Raw genomic sequence first — 12,225 nt, forward strand, 5'->3', positions numbered from 1 at the left:
GTTACTCCTGCATGGCAAGCCAGAGCTTTCAGACCCACATGTTAGTTGATTGAAGGCCATTTGCTAGGACTTCATATCTTTACTTCTGCGGGGAAGTTTTGTAACATTTTCCTACCCATCAGTGTTCTATTAGAACTTTGTTGTGTAATCTAAAAGCCTTTCTGCTGCTCATGGTTTCCTTTCGTAGCTACTTCAGATGGCAGTTTTGAAATAAATTAATTCAGGCTGCCTGGTCTTGGTTTTGTTTATTTATTAAATTCAAACCAAGATTTGAAATGAAGTCCTACTGTCACTTTTCTTTTGCATAATTGATGCCTAATGAAATGATTGAAGAGTTTTTTTCTAATGACAGTAGGAGAAACTTCTACTGCAAGAGGGTTATCAAAGGCTGCCCAGGAAGTGTTTGAATCCCCATTCCTAGATGTATTAAAAAGCCCTCTAGATAACAGTTGTCAATAATACAGTGTAGTAGTGGCCCTGGTAGACTTAAATAATGTTGGACTTGATGATCTTAAAGGTCTTTTCCAACTGTGGTGATTGATTCTGTGAATACTCCTGGGAAGGCCTGTACTGTTCTTGTGTTGCAGTTGAAATGTCAGTGAAATCTGTTCTCATACACATTTACTACTTATCTCTCTGTTTTGTATTAGAGAGGGTAGACCAGTGGAATCAGTAAAAATATCATAGAATCATAGAGTTGTTAAGGCTGGAAAAGACCTTTAAGATCATTGAGTTCAACCATTATCCATGTGCGTCCTGCAGGGCTGGACTGGCCTTGTTCTTTCTATGTGAGCTCTCCAATGTGGTAAGTTGTTCTTACAGGACTGACCCTAAGTGGGTGTGATTTGAGGTCTCATGGAGCTCTCAGCAGAAGCAGCAAGGTTCAAGAAGACACAAGTCAAGTGTTATTAAGTATAGGAAATGGTACAGGGGTGAGTGCAAGAACAGGAGTCTTGGGAAAGCAGGAGGTCAGTTCAGATTGGATAGCTCTGAACATAGGATTAGATCAACCTCTGCCCGTAGCACTCTCTTAAATCTTGTGTGACTCCTGAAAGGATGTACATCTTGACAGGCAGCTCATCTGTGGCCTCCCAGGAGGCCATCACTAAGATGTTCCCCTTTGGTTGCATGGCATCTATCTAATAAGAGCCTGAACTGCTCACAGACAGCATGAAAACAGCAGGGATCAGTGTGGGGAGTGTGGGCATGAAGGTGAGCTTGAGCAGGAAAGAGAAAGACTGGGGGACTGTTGATGACCCATGAAAAACACAGCTTTTCTTTCTCAGCGCAGCTGAAATTCCTCCCTCTCTCCTCTGAAAGAAGTCTGTTTGTTCCGATTAAAGCCCCAGAGCCGTTCCAAGCACACGCAGCTTGCCCTGGTGCTGTCTGCAGCGCTGCGCTGCCCTTCACTCTGCACACATCTGGTTTGATAAGACAGAGGCAATTAAACCCAGAGGCCAACAAGCCCAGGTGTGCCTTCATCCTTCCATTCACTCTCTGTCCACAACAATGGGGAAAATGCAACTGAAGGCCTAATAAAACAGGACTTGTGCTGGGGCTGAACAGCTGGTGGAAGCATCACTCACACTGTCAAAGGGAGGCTTTTGTGCCTGTGTTTCTCCTTTTTGTGCCTCTGACTTCATTCTGAAATGCTGTGTTTAGTTGCCCTTGTATTTGAGTCATTCTCTTTTATGTTCATCCTTTGGATGTTAGCTCTCTGCTAATCTTTATCTCCATGTGCTTTCTTCACTGCATTACCTACAGCAAATCCCACACCCTGGCTCCTCTGCCAGGTTGATGGCATTTGTGTTGTGATAGAGTCACCCTCTGATCTTTTTAAATGTCCATTGTTTAAGCTGACATATATATATGTGTGTGTGTGTGGCCTTGGAGGCCTTTTCCTCTTGGTTGTTCTGGTTTTTTTCAAGCCTGTTGTCCCCATTATCATCCTGCTCTGCACATGCCTTTCATCATATCAGCTCCTGCAGACTGCAGAGCCTGTTTGTCTGCAGTTCTTGGGCCACGGCTTTCCGTAGGGCTTGTAAACCTCTCCCTAGCTCTCTTGTGTTCCCCTTTAAGGATGCTTTTATTCTCCTGTACTTACCCATCCTGTTTTACCTGCCTTACGGAGCTACTACTGGGAATCCCAGGAGCATTTTATTTCTGTTGACGTTTTAAAATGATGGAGAAGCTGTATCTTTGCATCTTGAGATAGGGTATTTGGCATCTTGACTAAAACATTCAGCAAATGGGATTTTTAATGCCCAAACAGCATTTGAGTGTAATGGCGAAGATGTTGTCATAGTTGCTTACTGTGGAGGCGGCATCCCTTTGTTCTTTATCATTATTACTAAAGCCCGTGGGAAGGAGGTGAATAGTAAGGGTTTTGTAGCACGCGCTTCATGGTTGCTTCCCTGGCGATGGCTGCGTTGTAGGGGAAAAATGAGCTTACAATGGACTTACTGCTCAGTTATTTGGCCAAGAGTGATAGCTCTAGAATGGGCTGCAGTAATCCCAAATCCATGGTAGATGTTTCTTTCACCAGTTTACAAGGAATAATCCTCTTAATTTCCTTGAATAGCAGCGGGTATTGCTACAACCTGTGCCTAAACCCAAGAACAGCTTATTCAGAAAGCTGCCTGGCCCCGCCAGCAAGGAGGAATTTGCTCCCAGCAGGGGTTTTGCATGGGCAAACTTTCCCGGGGACAGCACTGCTGAGACCTTGACTTCTCCTTTCTCTCTCCTAGATGCAGCAGCTGTTCTATGAGAACTATGAGCAGAACAAAAAAGGTTACATCCGAGACCTGAGGAACAGCAAAATACACAGAGCCATAACCCTGCACCCCAATAAGAACCCCCCTTATCAGTATAGGCTTCACAGCTACATGTTGAGCCGCAAGATAGCGGAGCTGCGCCACCGCACAGTGCAGCTGCACCGGGAGATCGTCCTGATGAGCAAATACAGCAACACAGAAATCCACAAGGATGACCTGCAGCTGGGGATGCCTCCCTCCTTCATGCGATTCCAACCCCGGCACCGGGAAGAAATCTTGGAGTGGGAGTTTCTGACGGGGAAGTATTTGTATTCGGGCGCCGATGGGCAGCCCCCTCGGAGAGGGATGGACTCTTCTCAGCGCGAGGCACTGGATGACATCGTTATGCAGGTGATGGAGATGATCAACGCCAATGCCAAGACCCGGGGGCGGATCATCGATTTCAAGGAGATACAGTACGGCTACCGCAGAGTCAACCCCATGTACGGCGCCGAGTACGTGCTCGACCTGCTGCTCCTCTACAAGAAGCACAAGGGGAAGAAGATGACCGTCCCTGTCAGGAGGCACGCCTACTTACAGCAGACCTTCAGCAAGATCCAGTTCATGGAGCACGAAGAGATGGATGCCAAGGAGCTGGCCGGCAAAATCAACCAGGATTCAGGATCCTTGTCATTCCTCTCCAACTCGCTGAAGATGTTTGTTCCCTTCCAGTTTAGCAGATCAAAAGTAGAGAGGAAGGAGCTCAAAGACAAGAAGATCAACATCCTGATTCCTCTCTCTGGACGCTTTGACATGTTTGCAAGGTTCATGGGGAACTTTGAAAAGACATGCCTCATCCCAAACCAGAACGTCAAGCTGGTCGTCCTGCTCTTCAACTCCAACTCTAACCCTGACAAGGCGAAGCAGATTGAGCTTATGAGAGATTACCACTCCAAGTACCCCAAGGCTGACATGCAGGTTTTACCTGTGTCAGGGGAGTTCTCCAGGGCACTGGCTCTGGAAGTTGGATCTTCTCAGTTCCAGAACGAGTCTTTACTCTTCTTCTGTGATGTTGACTTAGTGTTTACCACAGACTTCCTCCAGCGGTGTAGAGCCAATACAGTTTTGGGTCAACAAGTATACTTCCCCATCATTTTTAGCCAGTATGATCCAAAGATTGTTTATAGTGGAAAAGTTCCTAGTGACAATCATTTTGCCTTCACCCAGAAAACAGGTTTCTGGAGGAACTATGGCTTTGGTATCACCTGTATTTACAAAGGTGACCTCCTTCAAGCAGGCGGCTTTGACGTCTCCATCCAAGGCTGGGGCCTTGAAGACGTCGACCTGTTTAACAAAGTCATTCAAGCTGGCTTAAAAACTTTCCGAAGCCAAGAGATTGGAGTAGTCCACGTGCACCACCCTGTTTTTTGTGACCCTAATCTTGATCCAAAACAATACAAAATGTGCTTGGGGTCCAAAGCCTCAACTTACGGGTCCACGCAGCAGCTGGCTGAGATCTGGTTTGAAAAAAACGACCCCAGTTTTGGGAAAAGCAGCAATACGAACGGCTCTGTGAGGACAGCCTGATGTCCAGCTATGCTGGCAAAGACTTCTTTTTTAATTATCTAATTTATTTTTGGGGGAAAATGTTTTTTGATAATTCACTTTTAAAAGACCACACAGGATATATTTTAGGAATCGTCGTCGTTTTCTTATGAAGCGCTCGTTTTGAGAAGAACAAAGCTGTTGGGGCTTTTGTCGTTGTTGCTGTCGTTGTTGTCATTGTGTTCTTGGGTTTGAACAAAACTGTGATCAATACTTGCCTTCAAATGAAAAACAAATTAATTGTTTAATAAGAGTTACCTTGGCCCATCAGCAGAGATGTGACTTGAATTAGAATTTCCCTATGAACTCAAAGATTGTTCCCTACCTTTCCCATTGCTGCCCTCTTCACTGGGATCCAGTACGTTGGGACTGGCGCGTGCAAGCCAGGGAGTGTCCTGAGCCTTTGGTTGTGGTGGTTGCCATGCAAAGATTCTGCTCCTTTAGTTCAGGGTGGTCAGTGTGTTTTAAACTGTGTTAGAAGGAAACAGATTAGGGTGGGGATGATCAAGGTGGTCACCACAGGAGGGTTTTACCAGACGGGTCATGATTTCAGCTTCCAAATACACTTCTGCCTACTCTGGCCAGGAGACTTCAAGGGAAGGATGGAAGTAAGCACAACCTGCTCTCTTGTTACTCCTTGTAGAAATTGTTTTCTTTGCTTTTTGGTCCACATATGGACACCATGTTTTAGGAAACCATTGTGGGTTCCTTGTGTTGCCCTCAAGTGCTGTCCTGTCCAGAGCTGAGGGGATGTCACCATGGAGCACCGAAGCGCCACAAGGCAGGGGAAGAGGATGGGAAATGTGAATCTCTTCCAGCAGCAAACAGTTGGTGTTCCCTACGGAGAGCTTTGAGAAACCTTCTGCACCGAGTGTCCTGCACCTGACTGTGCTGAGTTTGTTCCGTCGGCGACGTGAGGTCCATGGGAACAATTATGACATCTGATTGCTACTTTTGGTTTGGGATTATCTTTTTGTTTGTTTTTTATTTTCTGTATCTGATAGACCTTTAATTTATTTAATATCCATTGCTCTAGGTTCTTGACCTTTCCTTGAGTATCTGTTAGTCATTTAATATGTGATATATATATATGTGTGTGTAAATATATATATATATTAGGAACGTATTGCATCTTCTCACAGATAAGGTAGTGTACATCATACTGCAGTAAATGATCTCCAAAGATTACTTTCTGAAATATTTTTTCATGGATCTCTCTTTTTTTCCCCTTTCCTCACCCCCCAAATTTCTTTTAACATTTTTTTGGAATGACATCGATCAGCTTAAGATTTTTTTTTTTGGTATTCTACAAGGAACTGGGGATGGGGAAGCTGAACACAAGACAAGTGTGATCCCTGTGAACTAACACCTAGCAAGGTAAGAGAAGATACACAAATCAAAGTGCCTTAAAGCCAGAAAGGGAACCTTTTGCCCTGAGACTTAGCAAATGGTCAGTGAAGCAGACGCTCTCCTGGGACCTGCCTACCTGTAAATATCTCACTCAGAAACAAAACAGGAAAACCAGCCAGCAATCTATTTTTCTATTGTTACCCTCCGGCACCATTTCGTCTCATTGCTCTCAGTTCCACTTTGCCTGCTTTTTGGGAAGTGGAGACCAGTGAAGGAACAGAGGAAAACCGATGTCTAGGTCATTGCTGTGCGAAGGGATCGCATGGAGTGATTGCTATTCCGGTAGGAGACATAACCATTGGTTACACATGTGTGGGGTATGAGCTGCAGCTAGTGTAGACTTGATGTCTTATAATGTTCATTGTTTTTTGGTGACAGTCCCAAGGATGTAGGTACCTGGATGGATTCAGTGCATGGAAAATCTCTCTTTTCTCCTTTTTTGGGGGGGTTTTGGTTGGTTTTTTTTAAAGACTTTGCTTCTAAGATGCAATAAAGACTTTTTATTTGCAATCAGAGCTCCTTGTGTCGTCTGCCTCAGTCCATGTCTTCTCATGCAGCCAAGAAGGTGAAGCAGTTTTGGGAAGTAAGTCATAGGATCATAGGATGCTAGGGGTTGGAAGGGACCTTTGAAGATCAAGTGCAACTCCCCCTGACAGAGCAGGACCATCAAACCTGGCGCAGGTCACACAGGAGCACATCCAGATGGGTCTTGAATGTCTCCAGAGAAGGAGGCTTTCATCATGGAATCACAGAATGGCCTTGGTTGGAAGAGACCTTAACGATCATCTACTCCCAATCTCCCTGCTATAGGCAGGGATGCTGCTCAGCTAGACTCAGCTGCTCAAGGCTAAAGCAGGGCACCCACAGCAGCTTGCCCAGGAGTACAATGTCCAGTTTGGAATCTCTCCAGAGAACGATGCTCCACAACCTCTCTGGGCAGCCTGCTCCAGAGCTCCAGCACCCTCACAACAAAGAATTTTTTCTTACTCAGTTGGAACCTCCTGGGTTCCAGTTTGTGCCCTTTTCCCCTGGTGCTGTCCCTGGGCACCACTGAAAAGAGTCTGGCCCCAGCCTCACAATCATCCACCCTGTTGCTCTTGCTGAGCATTGATCAGATCCCTTCTGGGGCTGCTCTTCTCCAGGCTCAACAGCCCCAGGGCTTTCAGCCTTTCCTCCTCACATTGCTGCTCCAGGCCCCTCAGCAGCTTTGTAGCCTTTGCTAGGCTCTCTCCAGTAGTTCCCTGTCTCCCTTGAGCTGGAAGCCTGGTTTGTCAGGCCCCGGTGCATGCTCCTGTTGGTGCCAGCTGGTGAGCTGCATGATTCCCAGGGGGAGCTGAGCAGCTCTCAGAGGGGTTAGACTTTTTCCTTGTGAAAGCATTAAAAGTGCTTTTGCTGCCTGAAACCCCTTCCAAAGTGTACATTTCAGCTGCATCTGATGACAAGGCTGAAAGGTTTCCTAATAGTTTGTGTTGAAAGCCCAGTAAAAACCATCAGGAGGTGTGTGGAGCACTTCCTTCTAACCAGCTCTCAGTGTTTCACTCACAGTTTGGTGGTTTGGGTCAGGGAGAAGTTTGGTCCATACTGAGAAGATGGTTGGTGCAGGAAACCCAGGAGGGTTTGCCTCCAGTCTGCTAACAGAATCCAGGAACGAGAACATGCGATGGTGTCATCCTGAAATGGAAGAAAGTGATGGAAGGTTTTGCTGAGGGTCATGATGTTGCTTAATTACAACAATTTTAAATGGCAGACCCTTCTTTCCCTCCTTCTTCCAGGGTAGGGTAGGTAACTGGTGTCAGATGCCATGCTGGTCATTGGCAATGAAACTCAGCCCAAGCAGAGCTTTGCAGCACTCCAGCACTTGAGTTTAAACCCTTACACCTCTGGACACTCATGAGTATCAGAAGTTGGAACCACTTTCCCATTCCAGTCTTCCAGAGGCCAATGATGAGGGATGGGATGGTGTGGGGGTTTCTCACCCCTATTGGCTCTGCTTGCCAGGGCTAGTGGCTTGTGGTTGGCAGCTCTGGGGCTCTGGTGAGGGACCATGTGTTGAAGCACAGATAGAATGACCCCTCATTGTCATCACCCTTCAGGTGCTCCCTGGCCCTGGGCAGATTGTCAGAAGCCTGATGTCCTCACTCCAGCACTCCTCAAGAGCCTGATCGCTGGCAGTGATGCTCCACAGAGCCTGACAGCTGCTCATCTTTGGGGTTGGTTGTCACCTATGGAAGATGAAGCTGATAAACAGGAGGGGCTGAGGTGAACAAGCCAGCTTCAGTTCTTCTGGTAAGGACATTTGTGAGGGGGGTTGGAGAGCCTGATGATGCTGTGGCTCAGTGGGAGCTGCCAGCAGTCTTGTGGCCACACTTGGCTCCATTCATGAGCGTTCATTGATTGCTGGAGCTAAACTGCAGGTGAAGCTTCAGGGAGAGGAATTGGTGGGCAGCTGCATTTATTGCACCTGTGTGTTGAAAGCACTTCCAGCAGCCTGATGCTTTTCCTGAAGGACCAGTGATGGAGAGAAGAGGCAAAAGGAGGCATGGAAGGTGTGGGTCTGGGAAAGGCAGCATGCTGCTTCGGTGACTGTCATGCCTGGTGTGACTATTTGCAGATCAAATATCAGAGGACCTCTGCAGAGTCACAGCCCTTGGAAGGATTATAAGTTCTGGTTCTCTAAGCACAGTTGGGGTTTTACTGCCTTTAGAAATCAGTGCCCAGCCCTAGCAGCTCCCCCAGACCTGGCTCTGAAGGTTCCTTTCAGCAAGATCAGCAAGAAAGTCCTGCTGCATCTGGGCTTTTCTGGAGCTCCAACTTTCCATTGCAAATTACCAGCCTGAGCCCTGTCCCATCAATACTTGCTAAAAATACCTGGCCAGCCTCACTCCAGAGCTGCTGGAAAGAAAGTTTTGCAGAGGCATTAAAAACAGAGAGCAGAATGGTGTCTTGCCTGGTGTCCAGGTCCCTTTGTCTTGCTTCGGGGTACCACCCAGTTCCTTCTCTGCTCTGGGACATGGAGGTCTGTTTAAATGGTTTTGTACCCCGCTCTGCACTCTGCTCTGGACTCAAAGGCCATCTCCTCTATGGGGCATGGGCAGCTGTGGTGACAGCTTGGACTCCTCAGCCAAGGCACACTGAGCTGCAGTGAAGTTGCATCCCATGAGGTTTCCTTCCCTGACTCTCTTATGGCTGCTGCCAGAAGCACTTTTATTCCTCACATCCAAACATCTCCCAGATACAAGAAACCTGTCTGCATCCTTTTCTAGTTCCAGAACCCATCTCCCAGCTCTCCTTCTGCCCAGGAATCTCTACCACCTTGTAAATCACATTTAATAGCAAGGAGGAAAAAAACTGGATTAACCTAAAAAACCCAACAGCCCCAGCACTGGGCTGGCTGTATTTGTTCTCACACTTTTAAAACCCTCAGCTTTAATTGACCTGAATCGGCTCCAACATTTCCAGTGTGCTGGACTGGAATGGCTTGGAAACAGGGGGTCCCCACAGTGGGGCTGGGGGTGACAAAGAGTAGCCACCTTCTCCTGCCTACAGGAGAACCAAGCAGGACAGTTAAGCCACTGGAGCCAGGCAGGGCTGCCTGTCCCACTGCCACGGGCCCAGGGTATCTGAGGACAGGCCAGCAGCCCGAAACAGCCCCAATATTTCCTGTGCTTTAAAGTTTGCTTAAAGAAAACTAATTTCCTCTGTCCACTCAGGAGCAGAACACAAAGCAGCTGGCACCGCCCCTTTCCTCATGTCTCATACAAATCACCTTTTATTTTCTGTCTTATGCTGGAGCTGGGCCCTTGGTGCAGGATTGGGAGGAGCACCCCAGCTGGGCTGTAAATATCCACCTGTCCCCACGCTTGCTACTGGGGCACGAGAGGTGGTTTTGCTCTTACATGTTGCATGCTGATTATTTCTTTCTGTATGTCGATTGTGACTGTGAAAGGGAAAAACCCAAACCAACACACACTCAGCTCTTGGGAGAATGGAGCTGAGAATGACATCTGAAGTCTCAAAAGAGCCTCCTGGTTATTGGGCAGGGGTAAGTGCAGGCAGCTGTGGTTTAAAGGCTGTGCTGGATTTTGGTAGCTGTATGGTGTCAGGGGGAGGGGTGGCAGCCCCAGAGCCTTCACCACTCGCAGTAGCTCAGGCTCAGAGATGCTGCAGAAGAGCCTGTCCAAGGCCTGGAAAATAACGTCCTGTGTTTGAATTCTAATCATGCTGCAGAGCTGGAAAAGACAACTGGATTTGCTGCCCTTCCTGTGCCCTGTCTGCTGTCCAGCTGCCTCGCCTGCTCCCCAGACCATCCTGGCTCCTGCGGAGCTCTGCTTTTGCTATTGCAGCAGCTGCAAGCCCCAGGGATGCTGCTGGGCTGGGGCCAGTTGGTGTGACTGGGCCAGCACCATGCAGGGCACTTACTTTCTGACAAGGTATTTCATCTGCCCAGGGCTGGAGAAACTTTTGTGCTGCTAAGTTGCCCTTCCCATGGGTTTCTTTGCAGGCAAGTCTTGGATGAGCTGGAGGGATGTGCCTGGTGGTGATGCCCCATCAGCTGGGCCCATGAGCAGCAGGATGGGACTGGGTTGCTCTGGGAGCTGTTGGAGGTGTTTGGGCCCAGCCCTGCACTGCTGCCCAGGGCAGAGTGAGCAGTGGGATGGAGAAATGGCCCCTCCTTCATTTTCTAGCAGATTAACTTTAACTTCACCTTGTTTTCCGGCAGGCAGAGGAGCTGGCTGGTTTGGGACAGCCCTGGGTTGGTGGGGTCTGTGTGCCAGCTGAACTCAGGTACCCAAAACACCCTGAACAAGCACCAGGGCATGGGGTATGCCCAGAAATTTGCATCCCTCATGCCTGCCCTCCCAAAAACCATTCAGGCAGTGCTCAGAGCCACACAAGGCCCCCCCAGATCCTGGCAGCCTTTTCCATCCTGGGGCCTGCCCTTGCATCCTGCTCACTGCACTAATGCCAGCAAGAAACCAAACCACAGAATGGTAGAACTGTTGAGATCGGAAGAGACCTTTGAGATCATCAAGTCCAACTGCTCAACTAGACCTCACCATCCCAGCAACACTGCTAAGCTACTACCACTGATCCATGTCCCTCAGCACCTCATCCACATCTTTTAAATGTCTCCAGGGATGGGGACTGTACCACCTCTCTGGGCAGACTGTTCCAATGCCTGAGAAGCCTTTCTGTGAAGAAATGATTCCTATTATCCAACCTAACCAGGACTCAGTGTCCAGATGGCAAGGTTTTTAATTCCTTTTAAAGCAGGTAAGGGGCAGCCAAGCCCAGGGGTGCAGCGTGGGGCTTCCCACTCATGGGAGGCAGCTGGGCAGGGTCAAAGAGGCCTTGGCTGAGCTGGGCTCCATTAATCCTGGTGAAAGCAGGTCCTGAGCCTCTCGCTGCTTCCTTGGCAGGTAATTAATGGCCCCAGCCTTGCCTCCCTCCTGCTGCCGGTGCTGGGGGTTAATCTGAGAGCATCCGCTTCCCTCCCAGCACCGAGCCCTTTCCATGTGCTCCTGCTGCTCCCAGACTGGCTGGGGGAAACCTGACATTGACAAAATACAACTAAGCTGTTTTCTCCTCTCTCCTGAGACAGCTGAGGGAATAACACCCCTCCACCAGGCCCCTGCTCTGGTGTATTTTTAGCAGCTGACATAAAATAGTAAGGACTGTGCTGGAGGCAGTCCCCCCGCAAGCAAGCACTGGGAACAGGGATGTGAATCACAGTGCCTGGGGCTCAGGAAGCCCCCTTGCTGCAGGGCTTTGGGGGCTCTTGTCTTTGGCCTTGGGATGGATGAGAGGGAGCTGGCTAACATCCCCCACCCAAACATGCTGCCAGTCTTGCCAGGAGCAGATGAGGGTCCACTGGCAGGAGGGGGTGGGAACGAGCACTGAAAACTCAGCTCCAGTGTCAGAACTGGTGGGGGCCTGGGGGCTTTAATTCCTGTTTGTTTCTGCCCCTGGGTATTTATTCCTGCAGCATGTGCATGGCTGATTTAATGGAGCCTTGTGCTAAGGAGGGCTCAGCTTTGCTGAAGGGGAGGCTTTTGTCCTGACCCCAGGGTAGCAGTGTTCAGGCTCTCAGCCCAGGTTTTGGGACACAGTCACTCCCATTCCTGCAGCAGGGACCTTCCATGCCCCCATGCAGTGACACTTGCTTCTCTCTCACCTCCCTCCCCTGCCCATCCCAGCCTGGCTGGTGAAGCTGGCAGGAGTTTGGGAGCAGGGTCATGGTGGTCTGGGGCAATGTGTGAGCAGGAACAGCTCCAGGGTGCACAGCAGCCAGCAGAACAAAGCCCCTTTTATGGTGGGGTCTCAGCAAGTGCCTACCAAATGTTTGAGGGAGGCTCCAGCTGACCTCTGTGGGTGCTGGGCAGCCTGTGGGGGCACAGCCCTGCACTGGTCTCAGAAGCAGCACAGTGCCCAAGATATCTGCTTGAGAACATAGAAC

The 12,225-nt window shown here is 48.9% G+C and overlaps 1 protein-coding gene across 1 annotated transcript in view; it reads left to right on the forward strand.

Moving 5' to 3' along the window:
* CHSY1 (chondroitin sulfate synthase 1) overlaps window positions 1–6,283 on the forward strand; it is an 87,117-nt gene extending 80,834 nt beyond the window's left edge. The window contains exon 3 of the mRNA XM_068143303.1: window positions 2,748–6,283. Within this exon, the coding sequence (XP_067999404.1) occupies window positions 2,748–4,340 (1,593 nt within the window). The 3' untranslated portion in view covers window positions 4,341–6,283. The remainder of the gene's footprint in view (window positions 1–2,747) is intronic.
* Window positions 6,284–12,225: the final 5,942 nt, after the last annotated feature.

This window comes from Melanerpes formicivorus, unplaced genomic scaffold (genome assembly GCF_026170545.1).
Source record: "Melanerpes formicivorus ecotype bairdi unplaced genomic scaffold, bMelFor1.0.p_v2 SCAF_10, whole genome shotgun sequence".
Lineage (NCBI taxonomy): Eukaryota > Metazoa > Chordata > Aves > Piciformes > Picidae > Melanerpes > Melanerpes formicivorus.